The sequence below is a fragment of the Falco peregrinus genome, chromosome 14 (assembly GCF_023634155.1).
Source record: "Falco peregrinus isolate bFalPer1 chromosome 14, bFalPer1.pri, whole genome shotgun sequence".
NCBI classification, from domain to species: Eukaryota; Metazoa; Chordata; class Aves; order Falconiformes; family Falconidae; genus Falco; species Falco peregrinus.
The window spans coordinates 21,663,423-21,687,783 of record NC_073734.1 but is presented as its reverse complement, the minus strand read 5'-3'; the positions used below and the strand labels follow the sequence as shown (position 1 = coordinate 21,687,783).

The window sequence follows — 24,361 nt, the reverse complement described above, 5'->3', positions numbered from 1 at the left end:
ATGCGATTGTTTTGTTTTAAAATTTATTTGATGAACTCCATTTTTATGGCTGCTGAATGCAGAGGAGTTTGTCCTCCTACATGGCCTCTGCAGTCAGTAAGTACTGGTGGTCCTCGCTGAGCAGATGGGCAGGTGAGATACCCCTGCTCCAGTTCCCTTAGGATGCTTGCAGCAAAGCAAAAAAAAAAGCCAAAACCTCTTTAGTCTCAATCAGAACCATAAAGTTGATCTTTAGATGATTATTTCTGAAATTCTACAATGCTAAAGCATGCGGTAGTTATCCAAATACAAGGAGATTCTAATTCAAGAAATCCCATCCAGCCCTCTGAGCAGCTACTCCGCTTCTAAGTGTCTTGTTTGATTCATTCTTAAAAGCACTATGTTTGTACGTGAGCAAAACCCAACATCACCAGTCAGTACCTGTATGTTATATGATTCTTTTCCCATTTTGGCTTCCTTGGAAAGAAGTTGTAATTAGCTACATCTGGGTTACCACAGCGGGGTTTCTTCATTGTCTCAATAGTATTTTGATCCAAATCTCCTGTTTCAGGCAGCCCAAAAAATTTCTGCATTTTCTTCAGAGTGTCTTTCAGGACAAATAAATTGCAGTTGTCTTTTGGGCACCCATAGTATTTATTCAGGTATTGCTTGGAAAAAAAGCACAGAACAAAGACTTAAAATTCATAAAAGAACTAGTTAATCATTACAAATAAATACTGTAATACCATGATATCTTTCCATCCATAATTTGCAAGTTTTCTTTTCAGAATTACTATTATTAGTAACTGAGAGACCAGCAGAATCTCCTTAATTGACACAAACCATCCTTGATCACACAACATGGCTAATTAAGCAATCATCTCCACTATTAGCTATCACCTTTACTTAATGAATTGCTTTCTTAGTAAGTAGAGCATAGAGCTTTAATGTAGAACTACAAAGTAAAAATAGGTTTATCTTTTTAGGTTTATTTATGATGTATAAATCTGCTTACAGTTTTAGATTTTGTGTATTTTTTTTCTTGGAAGACTCTGGATTATTGAGAAACTTGTCAAGGTATCAAAGCAGCCACACAAATGAGACCACGTTAATTGAAAAGAAAAAAAGCATTGTTTATTCAAACTGCATAGAGCTATTTGAATGTGGCGTGTGATTGCTTTTGAGTCAAACATTGCAAAGACCTGAGGATGGTGGTCCTCAGTAACATCTCCGTTGCCTGGACACTGCAGCCAAACAATATCTGCATATTTAAATCTCCACTGAATGCTCCAGCAGATTATGGCCAGACTGATCTCTCTGATACAACCATGGTGGCAGATTACAAAATTCTCTCTCCTTAGAAAACACTGGTCATAAAGGATCAAAAAGGCAGTGCAGATCCCATTATTTTAATCTCTTACCTAAATTAATACCCACCCAACACTCCTCCACTTTCCATTTTAATCAGCATGACCTAATTAGCAGGTGTAGTGCAATTAAACAAACAAAGTCTGTTGTTTGCTGCTGCCTCTAATCCTGGCAGAGCAATGAGTTGGTGTGCTCCCTGCCAGCTGGTCTGGGTAAGCAGCCGTGACTTTCAGATGTGTGTTGGTAAGTTGTATATTTATGTTAAACTAAATTGTAGATAAACAGCTGTGGTCCTGATTACCCATACATGGTCCCCACCTTCTGTGCCACAAACAAGTGGGATCACACAGGCAAGTTAGTATTTTTTCCCCGTAAGTTCAGTGTCGGCTGGCAGAATAACTGTGAGCTTCTTGGGGTGGGGAGCAGCCCTGAGAGAATGCCTGGCAGTCCCTAGCAGGAGGTGAAACCTGCCAGGAAAACGTAGTCATTCAGATGAAAATGAGTGACAAGAAGTTACATCTTCAGCAACTGTCTAAAATCCTATATCAACTCTGTTCCTAACTGGAGGCTAACAAACATGGCCAGCTGCTGGCTGCCTAGAGGGGTTGCATTCAGTGTTGGATCCAGACTGAATTGGAGAAAACCTGTAGCTCAAGCTGCTGCCTTAGCTTTGACTGTCGCACAGGTAGACTTAGTCACGCTGTTCAGATGATATACAGCTTCACATTGTTGAATTTATATCCTCACTGAGGAGCAGATAAATGGATTATGAGAATATTAGTTTGGGTACTTCTGTAACAGTAATAACCTATCATTATCTAATTATTTTCATTCACAGGTTCTAAACAGCTTGACTAAACTATCTGGAGTTGTAGGCTTTACCCAGTAAAATGAATCTTACAGTTCTCTTGCATGGAGATTTCAGGAAATAAGTGCTCTTCTCTGGGTTTGCCATATTTATGCCTGGCTCTAAAAGCTACAGCTATGTCGAACAGCAGGTGTTCCCAAACTGGCGCTTAGCATGGCATGGAGCTGAGAGGTGCCCTTGCCAGTGATGCTGTCAGACAGGAAGGTTGCAAGTTACTGATCTTTCCAGTAAAAATGTCTGTAGCAGAGGAAGAAGCATCCTTCAGGTATTGTATCCAAAATATTAACTACCAATCTAAGACAGGAAAACACCCTGCATAAGGTAAAGGTGTATTTGCCAAAAAATATGTCATAAATATCAGGGAAAATTATTTCTAACTGAGGATTACAAGAAGCCTGACAAAATTGACTGCACATTTAAGTTCTTGTGCCAGAAAGTATTCCTGAGGGAAACCTTACTTTTTATGTATCTGATTAATTGACTGAAGTTCACCCAGGAGACTGGAATAAGACCACTACATCAGCAAAATGTAGCAAAGGATATTTGATGACTGCAGTTGGTAAAGCCTGGATTTCACCACCACCCTCATTAAGTCCAGGCGTACCTCATCTAGCCTGGAAATGGTTCAGAGCTTACTCAGAGAAAGGATTTAATCAAGATGTTACACCATTTCCTTCAGAAGGTCCTCCATCCACCTACTGACTAAGCACAGAGGATGCCGAGTTTCTGTGATTTTTATGGCTTCTGATGTGGTATTTCTCCAGTGGAGACTGTGGCGCTGACAACAGACGCAGAATGGGTTCACATTCACTACCACTAAGTTCTTTCTTCAGATAGTTAATGGGGCTTGCTGGAAATTATGTGAAATATATTAAGAACATAATCAAAGAAGCCAGGTTAGAGGATCTGTTCTTATCCTGATTTTCATTTTAATGCAGTTGGATAGGTTTCCTTGTCCTTCTGTTTGCATCTCCCAAGGAGGTACCATGATACAGACTGTACCTTCAGAACTGAAGGGTACTGAAGAAGCAGGATGCTGCTCTTGCCATTTTAGGTTTGGGAGTAAGAAAGACACTCAAAAATATAAAATGAGGCATGGTAAATAATTTTACTTCTAGGATTGTAAATAAAAAGCTAATCCCTCTCAGTTTTTCCTAAAATGGAGATTTTACTCAAGATGAGAAATGAACATAACCAGCTGTTCTATGAGAAGAGAATCTTGAAGAAAATGTAGTGTCTATGTAAACCACATCTTGGCCTAGGCTGTGAAATTCAGTTTCCCCAGAGTCAGCAGGGAGCTATGGTGATCTGGAATTTTGATCCAGCCCATTAATGAAACAGGGTCCAGCTGCAACATAGCAATTTGTGTTCTGATGCTGAGTGTTGGGGCTGCTGCGATGGAGGGTGTGAGGGAAAGGCAGCCAGTTAGCATTACCCAAGAATACTACGAGGAAGACAAAGGACAACTGCAGTGTTAAACCAGCTTGTAATTTTCCCCTGAATACACATAATAAATAGGTTGTTCAAAAGAAACAGAGATGAGGGGAGATGTGGATTGCTGTAATTGAATAAAAGCCTGACTGTGTCTGAGAAAACAGATTATTTAAGAGTGGTTAAATGACTATGAGACATGTGGGACCCCACACTCCTCTACCACATGCACTGCCCCCCCATCCCCTGGCTGCTGTGCTGCTAAGGCAAAACCTTGGGTGAATTTGTCTTGTTAAAGGCTGAGGAGTGCCCTTTTTGGGTCAGTTTGTCTGTTTTTCCTAAACTTTCCGCTACAGCTCCCATCTGGAAATTCTCTCTCTACCCTCCCCCAGACCTTCTGTAACCTGGCAAGCTTTCCCAAGATGCACACCAACTCCTAAAGAAAAGTGACCAACTTTCAGACCTCTGTGTCCTAAAATAAGAATAATTTATCTCAATCTTCCTTAAAATGGACTTACTGCTGAAGAAGAGAAATGTCTATAATTTACATGCTAAAATAAGGATAATCCATCTCAATCTCCCCTTAAATGGACTTCCCCATAATGTCATTTTTATGAAGGTCCACAGTGCTAAAATAAGGTTAGATTGCTGTAGAGTTATAGCTATAATTTGCTAATGTCACAGAAATCCAAACTCCTTTTTTTTTTTTTTGTTCCAGATTGAATTTGGAAAAAAAATATTTCTTTAAACCTCTGAGGAGATTTTTTTTTCTGAAGTCAAAACTAGTCACAATGGCTTCAGAAACTTGAGCCAGCTTTCAATTGTAATTGTCCCTTAAAGCTGTGTTTATGCAATGCACGGCAATCTGGAAAACAAACTTCTGAAAGCTGCAATACATGCATTGAGTGTCTCGACAGCCCCTCACTTCTACTTCATTTAAGTAAAAAAATTAGATGTCGCTTATTTACCCTTCTCCCCACTTACCATTGCAATCTTTTGATTACAGTCACGATGATTTAATGAAATTATTTTGTATGTTCAAACTTAAGAAAAAAAAAAATATACTTTCTTTGCCAGCTTTAAAAATTTTAAGAGAGGAAACATTACTTGGCTGTAGTTTTAACTTTTGAAAGCTGATACCTTTGCTAGCTAGCTAGCACTTCCAGAGATTCCAGGGAGAGAATGCTACAGTCATTCCTTACCCTCAGCTGAAACAAGAAAGAAACATCTGCTTATGAAACAACAATATAAATCTGAAGCAAAGATGAAACCAACACTTACCACTGCTAGTTCTTTGTCTGTTTTGGGAGTGCTGTCTCCAGGAAACTTAATGATTGGTGATGGTGCAGCTAAAGTTTTGCTCAAAAGATATACTTGGATTAATAGAACTTTAAAAGTGAAGCCACAGACAACGTGAGTCTTCATTCTGCCTAAACTTGTGCTCTCCTCTTTGCAAAAAGCTTTTCCCCAACTGCCTGGCCGTTACTTTAGCTGCACAATGTACCAGTTGCTTATCTGAACATCTTAACTCTCTGCACCGTTTTCTCTTTTGCTTGCTCTAGCAATTCCTTTGTATGTTTAAAACATCCAGATGCGCAGTCTCAAGCTACCACAAGAGGAAGTCTGAAAACTAGTGGAAACATGAGAAAAGGGCAGTTACCAGATGTGATTGCTGTGATTTTAAGGTAGCAACAGGAGATACTTATTACTGCTGAAAGAGGCCACATTTTCTCCTCATTTGCATATATGAAAGCATTTAGTTATGCCAGAGAGCAGAAAAAAAAAAGCAAAATCTGACTTAATCTGGAAGATTTAGTGTCCCACATATTTTACATAAAAAAATAAATACATTCCTAAACATTATTTTCCTGGCTAAGTATTTTTATTATTTTTTAGCCCATTTTTTTGCCACAGACATAATAATCTGCTTTAATCATATGTGGTTACACTCCTACGCAGTGCCTTACAGTAAACATTTTGATTATGGATTTTGAGGCAGACCCTGCACAGGCCAGCGCAGCCGAGTGAGGCTTCTTGTCCTGCTCGGGCTCCACAGACCGTAGGTTTGTGTCCATAGGGCTCACCCGCACTTTGTGTGGGCGCTGCTCCCCCCCCGCCTGTGCAGAACGTGCAGAGCTCTGATTAACATTCTTGTGGCTTGTTTGGGTTCAGAACCAGCTGGAGTCTTTGCCACCAGCAGGCATGGCGTATGACCTTAATCTGCAAGGTGAGAGAGAATTAGGCAGATTCAGCAATAGAAATTATTACCAATAATTAACGTTGAGGGAGTTGTACAAAATTCAGGGTTTGCTTATGATGGGGATTTGGTCCCCTGGTGCAGCTGCCTTAGTCTGAAATTTTGGTGTAAATATGGCCATTGTCGTGGACACTCTTTTTATTGTGCCATTCATAATATTGCCTGCTTTGAGATGTTATTACAAGAGGAACATTTTTGTAGCTGAATATCCCTAATCTAGGGGCTTGGCTCATGACTTTTTAAGATGGGAGGCTGGCAATCCTGCATGAATGCAAACTGTGTTCTGGCCAGCCAAGTGTCTACAGTTTCTATTAAGCGTGAGTCCAGCCATCACAGTTCCTCTGAGCTGTGTGTCAGCATAAAGGTTGTCACAGATTTCCACTGAATGTTAAATGAAAGTTTCCAGATACGACTCTCGCTTCCAAACAGGGCTGTTAATGAAAGGGAAATGCTTTGCTGGTGTTTGGTGTTTACTCATAATATTTTGATATTCGATTGTAAATAGTTAATATGAACAATTCTTTGATTTATGCTAATATCAAGCTATTTTGCTAACTGCGTCCCCATCATCCATGAACTGAATAGTCTTATGTGAAGGCAAGGATTTCAAAGGGTGAGCTGAGGGATTCAGAGAGAAAGCGTTAGCAGGAGCTTTTTGCTGTCCATATAGTTTCATTGACAACCCAACACAGCAGCTGTATGCACAGCCGTTGGGAGAATCAACCATGGGAAGCAGCACTTAATGCTCGAGAGGGAAAGAGGAGTTACAGGAGCTTTGTACATGAATGCAGCTTTTTTTGTAAGCAAGTAGCTTTTTTTTATGCCCTCTCATTCTCTCATCTATGATTCCAACTTGAGTTACAGTGGACAACTTTCCCCTAACAGTTCAGCTTTGAAATTATATCTTCTTTTCTTTTTTAGCTTTTCCCCATCAGCAAAAAACCACAATCATTTCTGAGAGTTGCCTTAATAAGCGGCAGTTCTGGACATATGATCCAGTTTTTCCACAGCCCTGCACATGGTTGTGGGGAATGACTCTCCTGCTTTGTTTGTGATGACAGCTCATATTTGTGTTTGGCCACGTGAAACTGTGAGAGAACAAAAGCTAAGAAAGCCTTCACTAGACGTACCAAGTTACTCTTAGTGTCTCCTTATTTAAGCAAGTAAAAATATTATGTGCTTTTTCACAAGATTTTGCAGTTATTTCTGTGCTCTGCATTAGGTCAAGGGCTGATGTAAATCTTAAAGCATAGGAACCACATCATTTTTTAAAGAATTTTAATGTAAGTTATTATGGGTTCGTAGCTTTCATTTAGAAGGGTAGTGCAGTGAAGCCACTTAAAGCCACGTGTGTCTTGGCACATTCCTGTTGCACTCAGAAGCCTCACTGACACTTCATGAATGCTCAGTTCTCAGTGTGTCCTACTGAACGTCAAATCAGAAATGGATGAGGGAGCTTTTGAATGGACTGTGAGGTCCGTGCAGTTTGAAAATCTCACTGTATTTTGTTGCTTGCCTTTGCTGGCAGTGAGGCTAGGTTGAAGTCACCTTCTACATACGTTTCCTCAAAAACATTGGCAAAGCAACAGAAACCATACAGACCTGCAGTGAAGCGCTGATTCTCACCTTGGATTGCAGTTTTGCTGGTAAACTGCTTTCCTGGTATTCCTTCAGCGAGTGAGCAGTTCAGCAAGTTGTGTTCAATTAGGAAATGTAATACATAATGGAATATTGGATTTATGGGTGTGGGGTGAATGGGTAAGGGGCGAACCAATATACTGAGTGTCTGACCGTTCAGTTACAGGGATTCTCTTCCATGAGATCCACGTGATCAGTACCGGCTCACAAGATCCTAGCTAAAGTGCCCACTTTCAGATAAGCAAAGCAAAATACACGCTCGTGGCACTTTGTGAGAGCGGGTGTTCTGTTGTATTACGAATAAATTTGGGGTAAAATGTTACTCATCTCCTTATACTTAAAGCTCTGTGGGATCATCCTGTTCTCGATCTGCCACAGAGGTGCTGCTTTCACAGACGAGGAAGGCGGTGGTGCTAAATCCTGAAAGGAGGGAAATTCTGCTGCTGGCAGGCCTCTGCTTTAGCCAGAGGTTGGGCTAGATGGCTTCCTGAGGTCTGTTGCAGCCTGAAATACTCTTGCTGAATTTGAAAAGACATGGTATGATGTGGTTTCTGTTCTCAAACTAGATAAGCTTAAAATCAGGGGGACAGACTGAACCATTTGAACTGATGTGTTTTGACACTGACAGGTTAATGGTTTAACCACTGTTAATGTTTAGTGCATAAACATTCCTCGACACTTTATGCTCTGAAGACATTACCTCTAACATTAATTAGTGACTTCTGAATAGATTCCTGGAAGTTAAAAATTAAGGGAAGAAGCAATACAAAACAAAGAGGAAAAAGTCCCCTGGGGAAGAGAACACAAGGCCATCTGCCAACTTTATGGGAGAGCTGAAACAGTAACCTGGAGCTCCTTTCTCTTACCTTAACACTCACTCCGTAACATATTCTGTCTATGTAGATAGATACTACCTCTGGATCAGCTACAGGAAATGGCCACTTATAACTACAACTACAGCCTTTACTGCCCTTTCACATATTATTTTTTTTTTCGGTGGAAAAAAATCATTTCACTGTTGCGTATAACTTCTACTTGAAATAAAATATTTATTTGATTTATATATTAATCTATCTTTCTTGAGTCAAAAAAGCCCCTCTCTAGTTCGTGTGTTTGTTTCAGGTTAGAACCACTCCATATTGAAAATTTTAAACCATCTACTTCATGAGCAAGATGCCAGATTTGCTTTTTAAATGCCTACTTTCATGCATTAATAGGAACTGTATGGCAGAAACCACACAGTCTGAGATGGCAAATGCCTCTTTTGAGGACATACTTCAGTAATAACATTAAAAAGGGAATCATGATGTCTTTTGAGCCATAAGTTACATATCTCAGTAGATCTGACTGTGATAAGAGACAGATGCGCGTGTATTAACATGCTGCTTTTATCAAAGGATTTTTCTGTTTCAGAAAATGATTTTTGAACATATTCAGGAGCACTCGGCAGTTTCAGGATTAGACTTCAGATGGTGTCCTGGGTAATTTGCTGACAGAGTAGTCATCCCTCCAGAAATTCACTGTAGCAATTCCTACTGCCACTAATTCCAAAATTTTGTCAAAAGCTGATGATTTCCTGGTGGTTCCAGAGGAATACTTAGGCAGAGTGTCAGTGCGCACAGGCCATGGAAGAATGATGGATTTATTCTTAGTGGAGTTTCATGTTTTAAATTGAAACCTGTTGCTAGGTTGAAGAAATAAATAATCATCAAGACAATTAAGATCTCAAGGAAGCAGCTGATCATCTGATTACAGAGTCAGCTGGCTGTAACTGGGCGCAGTGGGATGTGTGTCTCCAATTAAACTATTGCGGTATGTGTTTATAACCTCTTCTATTTGTTACTTCTAGATTCTGTGCTGTCAATTTAGAGCTTCTAGTTTAGGAAGCAAAACAGAAGTTTGATTAGTGTAAACGGACTTGAATTCATTTTAGCAGGATTCGTGAAAAAAAACCACAGCTACGATGAAAGTTGTCAAAGCTAACGTGGTGTTCTCAGCGTGTTTCCTCTGGAACTACTAAAGGACTGGAAAACCTGAAGCTCAGGGGACTGAAAAGTTTGCCTGGGCTTTGGGAAAGCTGCCCAAGTGACTATCCCAGGTGCGGTTTAGCCAGGCCTTTTGGCTCCTTCTCAGTTTGCCAGGGTTGCCTTGTGACTCATTCTCCTCTGCACAAATCCTGTCCTGTAATCACCCCTGCATCATCGTTCCGGTGCCTTCTTTCTTTCTGTCTGAGGAAGAGAAGTTTGTAAGTAGCAGGAAACGAAAGAGCTTGTGGAAGAAAGCATGGGACTGGACTAAGCGGAGGGATTCTGATGGCTTTTGCCACATGTCTGACTTCAGGGCACTGCAATAGAAAGTGGCAAGGCTACCAGCACAGTGCCAGACTGAAGCCCCACTGAACCTGAGGTGTATATGAATCATTTATCTACTCACAGCTTGCTCTTGGTGGTACCTCTGCTGAAGATGGACCATTTCTACAATAGTATTAATGTACTAAGGGACTACATTCTTTTTGGTGTTTAGTACTGGCAAGACACCAAGCTCCAAGTACCTGCCATTCGGTGTCTGGAACAGAAGTAGTGGGTGTCTGCTGATGGAGACACATGCACCTGTAGGAACAGAGAAAAGCATAATATTAGCAGTTTATCTGTTTTAGTAAAGTTGTCTCCAGGAAGTAATGATTAGTCACAGCAGTCCCTATTTTGAGTTTAAAAGGATTAATAACTTCAGTGAGAACTCATTTATATTGCGGGCAAGCGAGCTCATCAAAGACGTTGAAGGGTTGATCCTAAAAGAACATAAGCTTTAAACATCCACATCATTTATTATCTGGATATGCTCTCTGCTTGCTCAGCGACCTAATTCACCATATCTGACCACCACATGAGGGAGTCTCTAAACTGTTTGAAATCAGTGTGTGTGTGTGCGTGCACAGAAGAGTGAGAGTGGGACATTGTACAAAGGGTCAACAGTTGGTACCAGATGTGATTTTTAGCATTTAAGGTAGCGATTATATTTCTGCTTCTGTTTCTCTCTCTTCCCTTCTGTTTTGGGAAGTTAGGTCCTAAGGATGTGAAGTTCTGTTGACACATGGATTTCATTTGTTAGCTTGCTGCTAAATTAGAAATGAATTTTAAGTAAATCTGTTACTCTCAACAAAGCATTTTCCATTGCATTTGTTCATTATGCTTTTGCCTGAACCAAAAATTCCTGCTTGTGTCTTCAGCTGGTACTCATTGGCATTGTAAAGCTTCTGTTGGTGAATTAGTTCAGTAGAAATACACTGAACCGCTTTGGGCAAAACCCCAGGGCAAGTATACATGTGTCACCAGGAGAAACTTTGTGCCTTCTTAACACTGCCAGATAGTGTAAAGAAGGTTAAAACGCAGACTCCTGTGACAAATTTATCTCTTGCCCCTACACATTTTCCTAATGTAATTCTTACCTGTTTTAACTATTTTGATTTCAAGTATCTGGTAGGATAAAGTGGCAGCTGGTGAGTTCTTGTAACTTGAATTTGGTGCATTCTGATTACTCATTGCTGTTGAGCATTCTGCTAGCTAGTTAGTTCAGAAATCATAAAGCCATTGTGAATCTGGTTAGAAACTAATTTCAAACACTTCTGTTTAAAGTTGGTCATTGCCTGCCTGTCACCCCTGAGCTTCAGGCAGAGAGTAGATATAATAAAGAAATACGTGTTTTAGGCATGTGCATTTAGAGACTGATTATAGTAAGTAGCATATACCTGACCTATTAACTGTTAAGGTCACTAATTGAAATGTGTCTTCAGCGAAAATTATGCCAGTAAAATGGAAAGTATAGTGCTTTCACTAAAAATTATGTAGTTTAATAATACGATGGGTGTGAATGGGGAAATATTACTAAATCACCATAAATGGAGCACAATGTAAGGCAATTTCTTATGGTGAAACTGTGAAAATACTTAAAGAAAGAGTTTCTGTACAAGAACAATTAATAACAGAGATCACAAATTGGATAACTAATCTGGAATATTGTGAAAGTGTGTGTTGATAATGTTTTTCCGAATAAGGCTGAAGAACTCCCTTCTAGCTTATAGGGCTGTTGAATTTAAAGGGAATCGGGCTGACCTGTTGGTCAGGATAAGCTGCTCGGGGGAGGAAGAGCTGGAGCAAGGCCGTGGCGATGGCTTCCTCCAGGGCCTTCTTGCTTGTTGGCTGCAGCAGGGCTGGCTGCCCACACCTCCGGGTGGTTCGTGGGGGGAAAACAAGGTTCAAACTGCTCCTCATCAGTGAGGTAGGAAAGTGTCAAGCTTTCACTGTGGAGTAGTAAGAGGAAACCTTTCTTTTGGAAAACGAGTCAAGCTGATGTGGAGTAAGGGTTTGTTAGTTTGGGGTTCTCAGCCCTCTCCGAGGACAGCGCACCTGTAAAGGGCACAGAAGACCTGACATTGTTCCCATGTACACCCAAGCACCCTGCTTAAAACATAAAGAAGTGTCTCAGTTTGTATTATTTCAAAGGAAAACATGACTTCTACTATCTTAGACTTCTCCTTTTTCCTGCCTTTTCACATATTGGCTCTTCCCCTTATTGTCAAGCATTCAGTTCCACAGTGATTTGCCCAGCTGGTTGCAACACATGAAAAACACCTAGCTCTTTGGTGTTCATTTGTATTTCACTTTGTGAAGTGTCTAAAAAAATACATGGGTCTACCTGGAGGGAAAAGGAGGAACATCTGGCCAGTGACTTCTCTGAAAATGAACTGGAACTTGCAGATAAAATGTGCAGAATTTGCCTTTTAAAGAAACCCCACATCACTGATGGCTCAGCAGAAGAATGAAGTCTTGATGCTGCTGTATTTGCTTAAGCTTGGTAAACTCCACGTGATCATTAGTAGCACTGGGGACAGATCCTGCCATCCGTGTTGGTGTTGGCTTGCACTGTATTTTGTCAGTGAGCCTGCTGATCTTTATCAAGGAGCCTTGCACTGGAAGATGTAACGATGATGGGATCTAGCCTTTAGCTTGTAAGGAAGGTAGCCACTACTACACACCTAGTAAAAGCAAGAGCTAAATTGATGTGATTGTGTAATCAGCTCGAAGCCCCACAATACAGAGCTACGGAATTTCTGCTTTTCAAATTTCAGAGACAGACCATAAGGAGGACCTCGCTGAGTGACCCATTTCTCAAATTCTGGGAAGAGGCACATTCCTTACAAGCAGTGCCACACCAAAGCCTGGCTATCCCCCACTGCCGGTCTGTTTGTATTCATGCGAGATCTCTTTGCTGGAGTGATCGGCAAGTGCAATCCTGAACACGTCAGAATAATAGTTCTGCTTGCTTTGCTGCTGCTGCCTTGCAGCTGCTTGTTGATAGGCACTGTACATCTCACTTGCCATTATAGTGTTAGTATTCAGACACTGAGGGGCCTTAATTAATGACTTTGAAGATCTGGTCTTTTATAATTCATGACAGAACTTTAATTAAAATCAAATGTATAGCCACTGAACTAGCAAAGGATTTAAAGTGCGCAGTGTTTGATGGAGACAGTGATTCCCTCTGACCACTGGTGCTCTATGCTGAATGCAAATTCCATTTCATCCCAGCAGTTTCAGAGAACAGAATGGGCTTTTTTTGAAACAGAGAGGTCCCTGTTGTTATAGACTCTGGAAAAATGGTAAGGCCAAGGGACCTAAAGTCATCTGATTCCCCCTCCCACCCCCCTTTTCTCCTTCTAAAATCCTTATGTGTTTTAATGTCTGTATTGGTAGGAAGAAAAAAAAAAGACACACATTTGTATGATGTTAATATACTCATTTATTGTTTGTAGAGATGGTGTGTTAAAATGCTGTGTATCGATCAGGTACTCACTCCAGGACTCTTGTCGAGGTAGTAGGAGACTTCTTATTTCACAGAAAGGGAAACTGAGACAGTTTTCACTCTGACAACATAGGGGAAATTCAGGTATTTTTGAAGAGTTCAGCCTAGTGCAATGATCAATTACATCTTTTTCTGGCCCATGTTATGATAACTGGACTTAAGCAAATATGTAGCAGAATACATTACTATTGATTAAATCTGTTGTGCCAGGGAACAAGGTTTTCTTATGACAGTTGAATTTGTTTCAGTTTATTTGGTCTTACTGTATACCTTGATTCCCCTGAATTTCTTATCAAATATGTTTTTTTATCTAGTGGACTTATACTGCTATCCTGTCACTGCAGTGACTTCCATGAAGTTCTTTGAATGAACATGAAGTCTTGCTGGTTACCCTGCCTTCTCAGGGCAAAGATTCAGAGGACATTCATGGGTTTGATTTTACAGTTGTGGGTTGTATTTTAAGGTTTATCACCTCTTTTCATCTGCTAAGGGATAGGTCTTTCTTTCTGTGGGATAAGTTGATTGTTTGGGATTGCTACAGTTCCCTGTCCTGTGTATGGAGGCCATTCTATGATCATACCATCGGAAAAAACCCAACAAGAATAACTACCTGCTACATATACAAAAGCTAATAAATTAAACAAAATTTACAATTTAATAGAGCTAAGGGAAATTGGTCAATAAGTCACATCAAGATCTTTCAAAAAAATCGCCTTGAGAGGGAGATGAATAATGGAAAAAATTGCATTTGAATAAATTAGTTACTGCAAGCTGGCAAAATTTCAAAAATGTCTTATTTAGTAGCTATAGAAATGGTTTAATAGTAGGAAAATATGATTCACATTTTTTTCAGCAGTTGCTGAAAAATATGCTTGATAAATCTTGACTATCATTCATCCATCTGTAGTTGCCATCTTTACTTTTACAGTGGCAACAATTTCTTAGTTATAAACATAAAAATGTAAATATATCATATAAATGTAAAAGAACTTCCTTGGAAAGGAGACATTACTTGATTTCTTCAGTGGTTGCTTTTGCTAATGTTGCAAAAAGTTTGTTGGTTTTATATTACTAAATTTTCACGTAGTACCTCAACCAGCTGCTAAAACTACAATTTGTAAACTGTTAAAATTGAATTCCTGGGCATAGTCACGGAGGACTTTTATCTGGAGGTTTTTATTTTGTTTTTATCATCAATTTGCTACAGCAAACTGTTACTCGTATTTGATTATTTAAGGCCGTTCAGCTGGCAGATGTATTTGTGTATGTGCCTTAATAGCACTGGGCTGTTACCGTACATCCAGCCATCATTAGGGCAGCTGGGGCTGGGCTTGGGTCATTTGCAGAATGTGAAACCAAAGTAAATGTCACCTAATTGCAGACTTTCCTCTGGCTGAGCCTTATGTTGTGGCATCATCCTAGAAAAGCTTTGGCTATTTTTCAAGCTCCAGTATGCAGAAGTATGTTCAGTGTCTACACCAAGATTGCTCAGACCGTTACGGGCCCTGCACACGTAGGCCGGAGCTGTTGGAGCAGGCTGCAAAGTAAATCAGACTCACAGCTTTTATTTAGTGGCTTCCTTTGTCTGTAATTAAGTATCAAGGTCAGCGTCTTGGTCCATCAGGAAGATCTCAGGAACAGAATCACACCCTAAGATGCCAAAGAGGAGCAATATCTAAGAGCACCGCGCGAATCCCAAAGGGAAGAAGTGAGGGAAGCCCCCCAGCCCTCGGTGGTTAGGTGGGAGGTATTGAGTTCAAAGGGAAAAGTGAGTTTTCAGAGTGAAAACCTGAACCAGCGGCACCAGCTGCCTGTCCTTTAGCGGTCTGTATTAGTTGTTCATGGGAATGACTGAAGAAAGGCAGCGTTTTAATGGTCAGTGAGAACGTTTCTATAAAGGGATTCAATTCCAACTTTTTGTCTTTCAACGTTTTTATTGCTCTTCCCATGCTTTTTATGAGCCGTTAATTTCTTTCATACTTGACCATTATTAATACAGGGCAAATAAATGGCTAAACTACTTCCAGAGGCAACTTGATGGGCCATACTGCACGTCTACATTTTCCTGTCAGGAAGACTGATTCTAGGGCCATCTGCACAAGTTTTATACTGGTTTTTGTGCCTGATTTTAGGATGATATTAAATAATATTACTGCTGCTGCACACAAAATCCAGATCACGTAGTTCTGTTTCAAGGAATAAAGTGCTTAAGGTTTTACTCTCAAATCTAAATGGATATTTACTTTGATTTTATTTCTGGATTTCCTCTCCCCTCCCCCTTGCTGTCATGTAATAGGAAAGATCTGAATCAGGAACTGTGATCATAAGCAAATCAATACTTGTTTTCTGATGATAGTAAAATAGAGTGAGAAGTACAGTGATGGATCAGAAGGCATTACTGAAAACATGCCATCTTCTACGGTGCAGCAATGCCTGTGCAGTATTACTACGTTTCCCTTATTTTATTTTTTTTTAGCATTACCATCTGTGATGGAGCCATCTGCCTATTTCAGGAAGGGATATACTTTGAAATGCAGCAAGTCCTCTTGCTTTCAGCTCTTCACTTTGAGTGTCTTTGCAGTCTCAACAGTCATAGTTAATTATCTTTTTCTGCTTGATCTCCTGGGTAGCTTTGGGAATGGCAGTCCACGTGTCACCTGAGATGAGACATGATGTTTTGCCCAGAACAATAGTTTCATTTTGGACACTGCTTTACTGAGTTTTTGTCCACTCTTCTGATGCTTGTACCTGCAGGCTACAAACCTCTCTCAGGTAATTTGCAGATCAGGAATCAGTAACTTTAAAAACCCCCACCTTTCTGTGTTCCCAAGGGGGAGGTAGGACATTTAGACAGAAAAGCCCCAGATTCCCCTCCCAGAATTCACTATTTCAAGAAATATTTGCACGTATGTTGCTCATTAATTCAATCTTACTATGACTTACTTGTAGATTGCTCTGTGCTAAGCTGTTTCCTGGGTACATTAGCTTGTATGCACAGAAACTTAATTTTCATTTGTTTCACTTAAGTTCATCAGGTCTGTCTTTTCAATAAAGCTTTTTAGGGTTCCCCAATGCCATGTGCAGAGCTGGGGCTATGATTGCTTGAGATTTCAAAGTTTTGATGGCGGGGATGGTGGGGGAAGATCATCCTCTGCCTTCTGGATTTCATTCCAGTCAAGGAAACCTGTTGATACTGAACTCAGACGAGATCCTAATAATCTGTAATGTTGCAGATTATTAACTGCAGCCCTTGTCGCAATGAGTCTATGGCCTAATACAACATCTCAGGAAAACCAGTTGAACTGAGCACTGCTTTTTATATTACTTTCTGGTTTATTGCAGATAGCATGAGAACTGATTCACAGCAGTCGTTTGTTATTGATGTGACTCTACAGATCTGAATCAATGAAATATGCATGGATATAGCTCATTTCACTGCACGCACTCTAGAGGAATTCATGAGTTTATACCTCATAGGTTGCACAAACCTTCTCATACCCTGGATCGATTTTGTGATTGTGTTAAGAAATATAACTACCACTGAGGTGTGAAACAGGAAGACAGCAGAAACCATCAGAGATATTGTTGGCGTATTAGATTCGCATAGTTTTAGGAAATGCACCACACCTGCTAAAACTGTGAAAGAAAACCCAGTCCCTGTAAGGATGGTGAAGGGAAGAATCTGTCTCTTTCCCTCAAACTTCTTAGAGTTGCAATTAGTGCTGCTTTCCCCTCCAAAGCTGGAGCAAGATGTAACAGGGGATATTGCAGTTCTGGATGAAGAGTCAACACTATGATGGGATAGGAAGTTCAGTGGGGTTTTTTTGTTATTTTTGTTTTTTAAACCTGTGTGTACAGATACTACACCATGTCCATTTGGGTGGGATGGCAACCAAATTATTAATATTTTCTTCAAGATTTGGAAGAGAACTTTTTTCAAACCACAGGGTTCAGCTGCCAATTGCTGATTATTCTTGAAAAAACCCTTACAGCCTCAATTTGACAACACACCTGAGCACTTGTTTTTACTCAATAGTCATGTGAAACAAAAGAGATTAGTTTTATGCTTAAATGCCGGATTGGAATGTATTTACTTGAAGAAAATTAAATGCATTTATCATTGCAAAGAATGTAAATTCTATACTGTCAAGTTCTAATAGGCTGAAGTTCAGTCACAAGAATAGCACTACTCATAAACAGTATGAAGAGGAAAGCGGGCATAATAGCAAGAAGAATATTTAATATTTCCGAAGCACCTTTTACCCGATGAGTTTACACAGCTGTGTGCATAAAAATGATCAACGTTTCAACACCTCTGTGAACTAAGCTGAATATCTGCTTTCTCAGATGGGAAAGTCAAAGCACAAAGACTTTGAGTGATTTATCTGCATGAATTGGTAGCAAAGCTAAGAATCAAATTTTGGCTTGACTCAGTCTGCCATGGTGTTATTGCTTATCCCAACTATTTCAGTCATTTATACTACACAGAAGTGACAGGCTCTGTCATTCAGCTGGATAAAAATAATTTTAAAATATGATTTCAGCACAGCTCTTACTCAACATTCTCCAAGTTCCTTTTATAAGAAGTTTGCCTTTTTCTGTGCCATGACACCGAGCCTTGGATTTACATTTTACTGCGTTCCTTCTGCTTTCCACTTCCACCAAACAGTAAGTTTGGGCTGGCCTATTGAACTTGTCCAGTGTTAGTATGCTACTATAATAAACGTGTGAGTAGGCAAGGCTATGTGGAAAAATGCTTCCCCTCTTGCTGGCATATAACCCTAGTTGTGAAGTCTGTTACTTGTTTCTCATTCTGAGAGCTATGCAGCAACATATATTTAGAAGAGGTGCAACACGCTACCCTGAAGCATGGGCAGAACCTTTGATCGTGCAACCCAGCCATACTTCTCTCTCTGCCAGCCCCTGCGGGCTAAAGGTGCTGCCCCTCCTCTCTCCCCGTTGTGAGTCGTGAGAATGGGGTTTTTCACACTCCTTTTTGGTGTAGGATCTGCTGCTAAAAAGAATTCTGTTCTCATTAAAAGAATTCTGTTCTCATTATGTAAAGTGGAATTTCTAGATACTAAGGAACATCGCATAACTAAGAACCTTAATATTATGAGTTCTTTACAGCAAAAACACTTGTGTTTTGACCAGGAACTTTTCAGGTGCAATAAAACAAATAGCTGGTGTTTTACTCCTGAAAGTTTTGGTGGTGGACTCTTCTTCTTGTAGACCGTGGAAAGCTGGCCATTCACTTCACTGGGGAACAGGGCAGGGTCCCTTACTTTAAAGGCCTTTAATTACTTTAAGGTTTAAGTTTTCTGTTGTATAAAAGCCAGATGCTTTTCTTTGTCCAGCTGTCTCTCATACAATGCCCACATGCATATCCTACTTCTAGTTTACATGCTGTAAGTAACTACTTCTTAAATGCCATTACAGTGAGGGAAATGACTATAAAGCAATGGCACTCGCCCCCTAGACCTGTTCACCATATGTCTGACATATCTGCTTACTTAACGGAAACAAGCTTTTATTATTGCTAATAATTAAGAGACAATATAGTTGTGGGAAAGTGAGCTGGTTTTCTGCTCTGTCTGGCACATTAACAGCATCACTCTCGGGTAAATTTCAGTTACCAGATTTTTATTACTGGTGATGATACTTGAGCCCTTAGGATCAGACTTCCGATTCCAGGTTGCATTTGCAGAGCTGGAAGTGCAGGGGGAGAAAAAGTAGAAAAGAAAATCACTCGCTTTGTAAATTGAGTGGAGTTAGCCTGGAAGACATTGAGAGATACTAATGGTTCATTAAAGTGGATTTTCTTCATTTTTAAGTTCAAACAAAGTTGTGGGGGGCAGGAAGGGGGAGAGTTGTTAATGGTGTTTGTGGAAAAAATATGTCAAGGTATGAGAGATACTATGATGGATTGTGGGTCTTTCTTTTTAAAAGCTGTGACATGCTCTTACTCCATTAGCTGTTTTATGATATGCTTCTCCTCCAGGATTTCAGCCTCACCCCATCATCTGGTTGCACGTACCCACTTTTTTTCTGCCCCTCCAGCACACTCTCTAGGGGCACAGCTTGCACTTGGCATTCAGTATAAAACACTGCAACAGCATTTCTGAGTCCCACCGTGGTCATGCTGTTTCTTCTTCTGGTCACTTTTCTGGTTACTTTACCAAAAGACTTCTCTATGACTAGCACTTTTTTTTTTTTTATTTCAGTTTTTTATTGTTGTTGAAGTCCTAGTACATAATAATTAAGAGATTAATTAGTTCCTGCATGATAAGTTGTTTCTGCAAATGTGGTCAGAACGTGTAGTACCAGCTGTAATGATGAAATCCAAGCTGTGGTGGTTTAACCACTGGCATGTTGGTGATTTAAGTAAAAGACACTTGCTAAGTGGTTGTTTAGGTGAGTCAGGGGCCTCCCATCCCGTGACTTAGCCACATCCCAGACTTCTAAGCAATGTGCACCCACTGTTTCACTCCGATGTGACATTTCCAAAATTACTGCTCCTCTTCCTCAAATGCATGTGTTCCTTGGAGGCTCCAGCCTGTGGGAAGCAGACAGTGTTGCCTGCTTTGCAAAATGCCTGTCCTAGGTCTGAAAACATGGAATCAAATGAACTCGGAGGGGATCTGAGTCATTCCCAGATTCTGGGCTTGCCAGGAAATATCTGCTGTGCCATTGCTGCAGTACGACTTTAATGTACAGAGCTGGATTTGGAAGGCTCTGATTTTGTGGTTTGTTTTTATTTTTTTTCTGTCTGGTAATGCAAAACAATTGTCAGTGCCATTTAGCCAGTAAGTTCTGCTGAGATGATGGTGGAAGAGAAGCCAAGCTTGGTGAAGTCTGTCCCAGAGTGTAATACTGGCACCCTAATCTGTGCCTATAATCTGGAGTACAGGAAAGGTTCCATGTTTTACTGGAGATTGCTGCCTGTTCTTCCCTGCACTTTTAGTAGTTAAGTGACCGAGACTCAGGGACGACAGTAAGGTGGCAGGCAACAAAGGTGCATTGGGAAATGCCCCCAGCTGGGTATGTGTAGATACCAACAAGAGAGTAGAATGTGAAAACTCACATTTTTTTAAACTGCTCGTAACAATAACAAAGGAAAACCCCACAATGGTGCTGGATGTTTCAAAAACAACCCAGCACAGTTGAGATGTGGTTAGGATAACACCAGGTGCCTTTTGGTTTGGTCTTACTGGCAATATTTGGGAAAGAACTACATGCTTAGTCAACAGGATGATAAAATATCCGTACTCACATGGCTTGTTTGACTTGTAAGAAGCAATTTCTCTCTGGGTGAACTGGAGAGCTACCAGCTCCAGCGTTGCTTTGTGGAGTGGTGAATGTTGGTAATCTCTCAGGAGGTTGGTAATCCTTCCCAAACCGAACATTGCAGTGGTGCAGTTGTCCACCTAAGATCCATGTTGTTGTATCCTCACTGTGGTAGGCAAAAAGCAGGGAAACAGCCAGCTTTTTATCCCTTTTATGAAGCTGTGACTTGCAATCTCAGACCAATCTGCCTGTCTTCTGGGTCACTCACGATCAATAGCACAAAGCTGCACGTTCTTCTGACTCTTACCAGGAGCCCCAGCACATCTCCCATGGCTGATGTCTCCTTGCCTTTTGAGACCACTGCCGAGGGGTCCCACTGCCACCCCTCCAGTTCTTTGACATCGTCCTTCTAAGGCTTGCTTCTCAGAAGCACCCAAAATATTTGTAACTAAAAATCTGTTTTGTCTATGTTTGTCTGAAGATACCTGTGGGAACATAGCAGAGCATAGGATTATCTAATCGTTTAGGTTGGAAAAGACCTTTAAGATTATCAAGTCCAACTGTTATTAATCCCGTTATGTCATTAATCCTGATGAAATACAGCTTTGACTACCAATAAAGACATATTGGATTGGGTTGCATTAGGTTGTATTTCAGTGGAATAGAGAGCACAGCATAAACCCACTTTATAAAGATGTGCAAAAGGAAAGTTGTCGCTCTTGGTACTTTCGTTTTTTCACAAGGAGGTACCTATGACACTGAAAGGGCTGTCCCAGGTAGGTTTGCTCATTAAATAGTGCATTAGTTCCCTTGCAATCGACAGTGTTACAAGCAAAACATCCACTTTTAGTGTCTTCACTCTAATGCGTGATAGACAGGAAAAAATACAGTACCCTACTAGTTAGCCTGGTGTCTGTAGCAGCTTCAGGTATAAAATGGCTCACAAAATGTCAGTTGATACAATAACAGATAGTTTCCCGTGGCCTACCACCTATTTGTTAAGTATCAAAATTCTTACTTGAATGACATATGAGATTACTGACTGTAGGACTTGGGTTTTTATCAGTATTAGAATACTTCCATGCTTCATTTATGAGTATTTGCATATATAAACATATCTTATTCTTTAATAGGGTGTACAATGATGAGATCTTAACTTAGGCTAGAGTTGCTTCTTTCCTCATATTTTATGGAGCACATGGACTTGATTTTTAAATTTTTAATTCTAACACATCTTATTAAACGTGTAGGCATAGAGAAGCACCACTAGTCAGAGACGACATTATTATATGCATGGAGGGTTATCTTTTGCCTTTCTACCCTCATCATTCATTAATGATGCACAGAGGCTTGTCATTTGTCTTTTCAATTCTTTGACTTTATTTTATTGCTCATACTTTATGACACAAGGAGAGCTCTGTGGCAAGCATTTATCATCAGCCTTACATATCTATGGAAATATCATCTCTGTTGGGCCAGAAAAAGTACCTTTTGTTCTCTTTGTATGCTTATGAACTTAGTCTAACATCACTTTCTTATTGATGCTGTTTCTTTCAGTCTTTAATTTTCTGAGAAAACTACTAACACAGCTCTTCTGCACGCTGCAAAAGAAGCGAACCCATACAGTCTCACCTTTATCTCGCTTCATAGCTGCTTATATACCCCACTCCACACCAGGCGTGTTCATTTGAACCTCAGCAATAGCTCCAGTTTGCCATTCATACAGTGACCTTAGGTGTGATTAAGATGATGCTTAGCCTTTGTAAAACTGCCAGATAGAAATCTCTTCTGCCAGCTGTGTTGGGTGTGTGTCTTTGCAAGGCAAGCTGTGGTCCGCCGGGAACAGTGAGGAGACTATTAAAGCAGTTCTGACTTCTACATGTCACTTTGGCAAGCCCCCCAAGATACTCTGATCATAGAGTGTTTGGAGCGATTTAAGTTTTTCAAGTTCAGTTTAAAGAGCTTAATCAAACTTTCTGACACAACTGGCACACATTAACATTTTTCAGCTGTAAACACACAAACCCAGGAATTTCTAATTGCTAGTAATTAAAGCGTGGGGTTGGGTTTGAAATGCTTTCCTATTTTGAAGAAGTCTGAAGTGGTACAGCTCCCCAGTGACGTTATCAAGGAGACAGGGGGCTGCCTGAGGCTGCCTTGCTGCCTCTCCAAAGGTAATAGGGAAAAAAAAAAACTGGGCTGTGTACTCATCTTGCATAAACATTTGAACTGGGGCTACTGTTGTGTGCGTTCACAGCACAAATTTAGTTGGCTGACTTCCTTTTATTAAAAAATTAATTAGTTCGCCATGCAAAATATCACTTACTGCCTGGTATGACATTTAAAAGGGTCCTGGTGTGCATCAGTTTTATGCTGAAATGGTTCAAGAGCTCAGACACACAAACCTGGACTGTCCCAGCAGAATGTGGGTGGCTTCCATTGCTTTATTAAAAACATTTACGAATGAAATGTTCTTTGGACTGCAGCTAACCCTGAATTACTCTGAAAGGACCCAGAGACCTACCAGTTAGGGGCCAAGTGATATGCATTTCCTCTGAGCTTTTTGGAGCAGGGAGGGAGGTGGTCCTGTGATGCTTCAGTGCTTTATCCAAATGCTGACTATGGGAAAGAGTGGGGGAAGGGCTCCTGGGGAATATGATACACTAGAACTGTCTCGGCTTCCTCTGGAGCATCTGGGGCTAATGACTGTTAAGAGGAACTTGATAGGGGACATAGTCTAATTTAATATGGTAATTCCTAGATTTTCATGATAGCTTGATGCTTGACAAAAGCCACTGCTGTTTTTCTCCTTCCATGCGCTCACAGAAGATTCTTGCATAATCTAGCTCAAAAAAAGAGCAGAGCTGCTAAACCAGGGTTTGGCAGTCCATTCTCTAGGGATGCACTTGCAAGTATTTTTGCTTCTGAGACTGGTATTTCTGGTGGCCACATCACAATTCAGTTTTCAAGCGCTTGTCTTTTATTATCTCTCACAGGGTTTCTTGATCTTCCCGTCTCTTGTAGTCTGTTCAAAACTACAGTAAGAGCAGCCTTTATTGTGGTATTCTGGCACTTCTGTTTTCAGTTTCAGCTATAGCGAGGAAGCCCAGAAGGGAAAATGCCTCCACCACCACCCCACACCCCCCACACCCCTCTTTTTTTTTTAAACCAGTTAACCATTTGAAGCCTGATTTGGTTCAGCAAACGTAGAATGGGGTGGTGTTACTTACTCTGGAGGTTAAAATTGAAAAAAATTAGACGTAATCTAAAGTTTCTGCACTTACACCAACATGAAATGAATTTAAAGGAGTTAATATTTACGTCACTAAAATGTGTTCCATTGCAGTGCTAGCAATCCAGTAACACAAACGGGACCTTCTGTTGCAGGTTGACCAGTCGGTAAGGGCACACTGCTCTGGATTGCTGTCATACATGGGCAGGGAGTGGGGGAGACCATGAGAAAATGCTAATCAAGGGGCGTTATGGAAACATCTGAGTCTGATTCCTTATCTGCCATCTTTTATCTCAGCTTCTGCTCCAGGCCAAAGGATTATACTTATAACACAGCAGAAGCTCCATAGTTAACACATGTATTAGGACTATGATGGCCTCCACTATAAATGTCATGTTTCCTCTGGATATGTATCTGTGCCAATGAAATGAGTAAATATATT

The 24,361-nt window shown here is 40.5% G+C and overlaps 1 protein-coding gene and 1 long non-coding RNA gene across 8 annotated transcripts in view; one reads left to right on the top strand and one right to left on the bottom strand.

Moving 5' to 3' along the window:
* MMP2 (matrix metallopeptidase 2) overlaps positions 1-5,254 on the bottom strand; it is a 35,605-nt gene extending 30,351 nt beyond the window's left edge. Inside the window, exons 1-2 of the mRNA XM_005238887.3 lie at positions 4,928-5,254; positions 421-647 (exon numbers count right to left, since the gene is read on the bottom strand). Of these exons, the coding sequence (XP_005238944.1) occupies positions 421-647; positions 4,928-5,071 (371 nt within the window). The 5' untranslated portion in view covers positions 5,072-5,254. The remainder of the gene's footprint in view (positions 1-420; positions 648-4,927) is intronic.
* Positions 1-24,361, top strand: part of LOC129785618 (uncharacterized) — a 786,935-nt gene that overhangs the window by 233,252 nt on the left and 529,322 nt on the right. The gene's annotated exons all lie outside the window — the stretch shown is intronic.